This window comes from Medicago sativa, chromosome 7 (genome assembly GCF_051527215.1).
Source record: "Medicago sativa cultivar Bolivia chromosome 7, Bolivia_mono, whole genome shotgun sequence".
Lineage (NCBI taxonomy): Eukaryota > Viridiplantae > Streptophyta > Magnoliopsida > Fabales > Fabaceae > Medicago > Medicago sativa.
In genome coordinates, this window is record NC_140755.1 from 44,076,823 (window position 1) to 44,082,527 (window position 5,705).

General features: G+C 46.9%; 1 protein-coding gene across 1 annotated transcript; it reads left to right on the top strand.

The window, feature by feature from the left end:
• Positions 1-961: 961 nt before the first annotated feature.
• LOC146906129 (uncharacterized) lies at positions 962-4,407 on the top strand. Its single transcript, XM_085728743.1, has 2 exons — positions 962-4,179; positions 4,287-4,407. Exons 1-2 carry the CDS (start codon positions 962-964, stop codon positions 4,405-4,407), a joined length of 3,339 nt encoding a protein of 1,112 aa, XP_085584869.1.
• Positions 4,408-5,705: the final 1,298 nt, after the last annotated feature.

Sequence of the window (5,705 nt, forward strand, 5' to 3'; positions counted from 1 at the left end):
CTCTATTTAAACAATATTTTAGTCAAGTTACTTGTTCATTGGTTATATATTCAAGTAACCTGACTAAAATAATGTTCTAATCGAGTTATCATCCTGGAAGACGAAAGGTCACACCTTGTGACCTTTCGTCTTCCAGGATCAAAACTCTATTTAAACAATATTTTAGTCAAGTTACTTGTTCATTGGTTATATATTCAAGTAACCTAACTAAAATAATGTTTAAATCGAGTTATCATCCTGGAAGACGAAAGGTCACACCTTCTGACCTTTCGTCTTCCAGGATAAAAAATCTATTTAAACAATATTTTAGTCAAGTTACTTGTTCATTGGTTATATAATCAACCAACCTGACTAAAATAATGTTTTAATCGAGTTATCATCATGGAAGACGCATGGTCACACCTTGTGACCTTTCGTCTTCCAGGATCAAAACTCTATTTAAACAATATTTTAGTCAGGTTACTTGTTCATTGGTTATATGGTCAAGTAACCTGACTAAAATAATGTTTTAACCGAGTTATCATCCTAGAAGACGAAAGGTCACACCTTGTAACCTTTCGTCTTCCAGGATAAAAACTCTATTTAAACAATATTTTTGTCAAGTTACTTGTTCATTGGTTATATATTCAAGTAACGTGACTAAAATTGGACCGTCATCATATTCCTAGATGAATCAAATGATCCCAGAAAGACTGTTCGCACGACATCATCACTTCGCCTTGTCCCAAGACTCGTGCTTGGGGGGCTGTGGACCGTCATCACATTCCTAAGGGCTTAGAGCCTTCTTTGGAGGTAAAAGGTAAAACTAACCTTAACCACGTCCCTGGATTGCAAATCGTGATCCAGAAACCCTTAAACTAGACCTCTAAATCGTAAGGCTTCCTCGCGATTTAGAAACCCCAACCCCTTTCGACCAACCTAAATCGCACATCACGTACGATTTAGAGAAAAGCCTTTCATCATGGCAACAGCCGAAGAATTAGAATCCATGCGAACCCAACTTGCCCAGCTGAAGGATCACAACGATGCCCTTCAAGCCTCAATGGAGACCATGCAACAAAAGCAACTGGAGGAAAAAGAAGAATCGCACCATGGCGAGCTAGATGACCCTGAACCGCAACCATTATCCTCTGAAATTTGGGACGCACCAGTTCCAGATGGCTTCAAGCCGCCCCACCTATCCACCTTCGACGGAAAGAACGACCCCATGGAGCATGTTACGGCCTTCAACACACGCATGGCGGTTGTTGGGGCTCCCGATTCTCTGAAGTGCAAATTGCTAGCAGGTACTTTCACTGACGCTGCCTTACGCTGGTACATGAACCTCCCACGGTTCTCCATCCTCAGCTACCAGGACATGACCAGAAAACTCATACAACAGTTCTCCGCCAGTCGACATCGCAAGGTCCCAGCAACTAGCCTTTTTAATGTGCGTCAAGGACATAATGAATCCCTCAGAGACTATCTAGCCAGGTTCAACGACACAACCATCAAGGTAATCAACCCCAACCAGGAAGTATTCGTAGGAGCTTTCCAAAACGGACTTAGGGCAGGGCAGTTCAACGAGTCTCTAGCCCAGAAACCTGCAGATTCCATGGAAGAGGTTATAGCCAGAGCAGAATGCTACATCAAGGGCGAGGAGAGCAACGCAGAAAAGAAAGCCAGAGACGCCAAGGAGCGCGCCAACAATCCAGAACAGCGACCTTATCAACCAGCAGCTGGCAGAGATCGCGCCCCCTACAGAAGGCCGGAGAGGCGACCGTTCAATCCGTATTCTCAAAGGGACTTCACGCCCTTAAATACCAGACCTGAGCGTATCATGAAGGAAGTCTTGGAAGCAAGGCTGATCCCTGAACCCTTGCCAGCCCGAAGCTCCGTCATGGGAAGGGATGAAGACAAATGGTGCAAATATCATAAGGTAAGGGGACACGACACAGACTCATGCATCCATCTTCGCCAGGAAATTGAGCGACTAATACAAAGTGGGAAGCTAAGAGGGTATGTCAGGGACAGAAGGGGCGAGAGTAAACAAAAAACAGATCATAAAAAGGAGGAAGTGAATGACGAAAAAAGACACGCCATAAACACTATTTCAGGCGGCTTCGCCGGAGGGGGGGAGTCAAGTTCGTCGCGAAAGAAATATGTGAGACAGGTGATGCTATGCCAGGAATATGAGGAAGCAGATCAGAAGCACGAACCAGAGGTATCTTTCACGCCCAAAGATTTTCGAGACGTAGTACCCCACGACGACGACCCCATGGTCGTCACTTTACAAATCTTCAAGTGGGACGTAAAACGGGTGTTGATAGACCCAGGGAGCTCTGCAGATATTCTTTACTATGACACATTTGATCGAATGGGGCTGGACCCGGAGCAGCTGCAACCTTTCAGAGGAACTCTGGCGGGCTTCACGGGCGAGCAGGTTCATGTGAGAGGATACATCACCCTAAAGACAACTTTCGGAAGCGGATCACACGCCAAAACCATTCGAGTCAGGTACCTCGTCGTAAACTCGCCTAGCTCTTACAACATTATCATAGGTCGCCCTGCCTTCAACCTGTTGGGCGGATTCTTATCTACGAAGTATCTAGTAATGAAGTACCCTCTTGATTCTGGAAAAATTGGAACCATTCGAGGTGATCAAAAACTCGCCAGGGAGTGCTATCATAACAGTTTGCGTTTGCAAAAAACCAGAAAAAAGTCAAGTGACGAAGTAACGCACGAAGTCAACATGATCGATCTAGACCCCAGAGAAGGTTTCCAGCAAGAACGCCTGGAACCCACCGAAGAGTTAAAAGAAGTCTCCATCGGACCCGAAGCCCACCATACAACAAAGATTGGCACGTCGCTACCCCCTGAAGAGGAGGTCGCCCTGGTCAAGCTGCTAAAGAGGAATCTGGATCTCTTCGCCTGGCATCCATCAGAAATGCCGGGAATGGACCCCGACATTGCTTGCCACCACCTATCCATCAAGGCTGGCGTGAAACCGGTAGTACAGCGGAAAAGAAAGATGGGCGAGGAAAGAAGAAAGGCAGTAGATGAGGAAGTAAAGAAGTTAGTTGAAGCCCGCTTCATCAGCGAAATAAAATATCCCACGTGGTTAGCCAACACCATACTTGTTAAGAAAGCAAACGGGAAGTGGCGAATGTGCGTGGACTACACTGATTTGAACATGGCGTGCCCCAAAGATCCTTATCCTCTCCCTAACATTGACCACCTGATCGACAACGCCTCTGGTTACCAAACTCTAAGCTTTATGGATGCCTATTCAGGTTACAATCAAATACGGATGGACCCTCTGGACGCCCCAAAAACGGCTTTTATGACCAGCACAAAGAATTATCACTATGAAGTCATGTCTTTTGGTCTAAAGAACGCAGGCGCCACCTTCCAGCGATCCATGGACACCGCGTTCTCCGCGCAGATAGGACGCAATCTGGAGGTATATATTGATGACCTAGTAGCAAAGACGAAAGAGGGATACAGTCATTCTAAAGATCTGGAGGAGATATTAAGCCAGGTTCGAAGATATAGGATTCGTCTGAATCCATCAAAATGTTCTTTCGGGGTGCAGGCGGGAAAATTCTTAGGTTTCCTCTTAACAAGACGAGGCATCGAGGCAAACCCTGACAAATGCCAGGCGATCATCAACATGAGGAGCCCCACCAACATCAAGGAAGTGCAACAACTTACAGGCAGGCTCGCCGCTCTTTCTCGTTTCTTGTCCTGCGCCGGCGACAAAGCCTTCTCTTTCTTCGCCTCCATTAAGAAAAAGGAGAGATTCGAGTGGACTCCAGAATGCGAGGATGCTTTCCAGCAGATTAAGAAGTTCTTGGCCAGTCCGCCCGTCCTTCAACGGCCAAGTCCGAACGCCATTCTTTTCCTATATCTGGCGATATCTGACAACGCCATGAGCACAGTATTGGTAGAAGACTCAGCAGCAAGAGAGAAGCCGATTTATTTCGTCAGCAGGGTACTCAAGGGGGCAGAACTGCGATATCAGAATATAGAACGTCTCGCCCTTGCTGTTGTCGTAACGGCAAGGAAGCTTCACCCCTACTTCCAAAGTCACAAGATCGTCGTAAAATCAGATTACCCGATCAGGCAAGTACTGGGGAAACCTGATTTGGCTGGAAGAATGGTAGCCTGGTCCGTAGAACTGTCAGAGTATGACGTCCAGTTCGTACCAAGGGGGAGCGTCAAATCCCAAGTATTAGCAGATTTCGTGGTAGAGCTCGCCTCCCCAGTACAGGAGCAACCTCCTTTCGTATGGCTCCTGTCTGTAGATGGCTCGTCCAACCTGAAAGGCAGTGGTGCAGGTATTATCTTGGAAGGGCCGGACGACGTTCTCATCGAACAATCCCTCAGATTCGAATTCAAGGCGAGCAACAACCAGGCCGAGTATGAAGCTCTAATAGCAGGCATGACCTTAGCCCTAGAGATGGGCGCTGGAAATTTACGAGCCAAGAGTGATTCCCAGCTCGTCACAAGTCAGATCGCGGGCGACTATCAGACGAAAGACACACAGCTAGCTAAATACCTAACTAAAGTGCAGAGCCTCGCCAAGAAATTTAGCTTCTTCGAAGCCACTTATGTACCACGGGAGCAGAATTCCAGGGCGGATTTGTTGGCAAAGCTCGCCAGCACCAAACGGCCAGGCAACAACAGAACAGTTATCCAGGAAGTAGTTGCAACTCCCAGTACAAAGGTGGACGAAGTACTTCAGGTCGTAGAAAACACAGGAGGATGGATGGAACCACTGCTTAGATATTTGACAGGATCATTCACACCAAGCGACGGCGAGGAAGAACAGACAATCAGGAGGCGAGCGTCCAAATTCACTTTGGTCTCGGGGAAACTCTACAAAAGAGGCCGCACAACTCCCCTACTACGATGCCTAGGAGAAGACGAAACGCAATTGGTCCTTCTGGAAGTACACGAGGGCGTTTGCGGTAGCCATATAGGCGGGCGAGCCTTAGCCGCCAAACTCCTCCGCGCCGGCTATTATTGGCCCACCATGCTTCAGGATAGCTCGACTTTCGTGAAGAAATGTGACAAATGCCAAAGGTTCTCTGACAGAAAGCACGTCCCAGCTCAGGAGTTGACCTCTGTATACTCGCCATGGCCCTTCCACAAATGGGCAGTCGACATCGTTGGGCCCTTTCCTCTCGCCCCAGGGCAGCTGAAGTTTCTCATAGTAGGAGTGGATTACTTCACCAAATGGATCGAGGCGGAAGCAGTCGCCAAGATAACTGCAGAAAGAGTGAAGAAATTCTATTGGAAGAAGATCATCTGCCGTTTCGGCCTACCTAAATGCATAGTGTCAGATAATGGAACTCAGTTCGCAAGCTCAACAGTTTTGGACTTCTGCAAGAACCTGGGGATACAGACAAAATTCGTCTCGGTAATTCACCCGCAAGCCAATGGACAAGCCGAGTCGGCCAACAAAGTTATTCTTAGCGGAATCAAAAAGAAATTAGAAGCCGCCAAAAGTTTGTGGGCAGAACAACTCCATGAGGTATGAATAATTTTTAGAATAAATTCACTCTCGCTGTAACATTCCACAGTTTTAAATCTCTTTCAAGCTTCTATACTATATATAAACAAATACATCGATCAAAATAAGTACAGGTACTATGGTCTTACCACACTACTCCCCATTCTACAACCAAGGAGACACCGTTCACTATGGTTTATGGCACAGA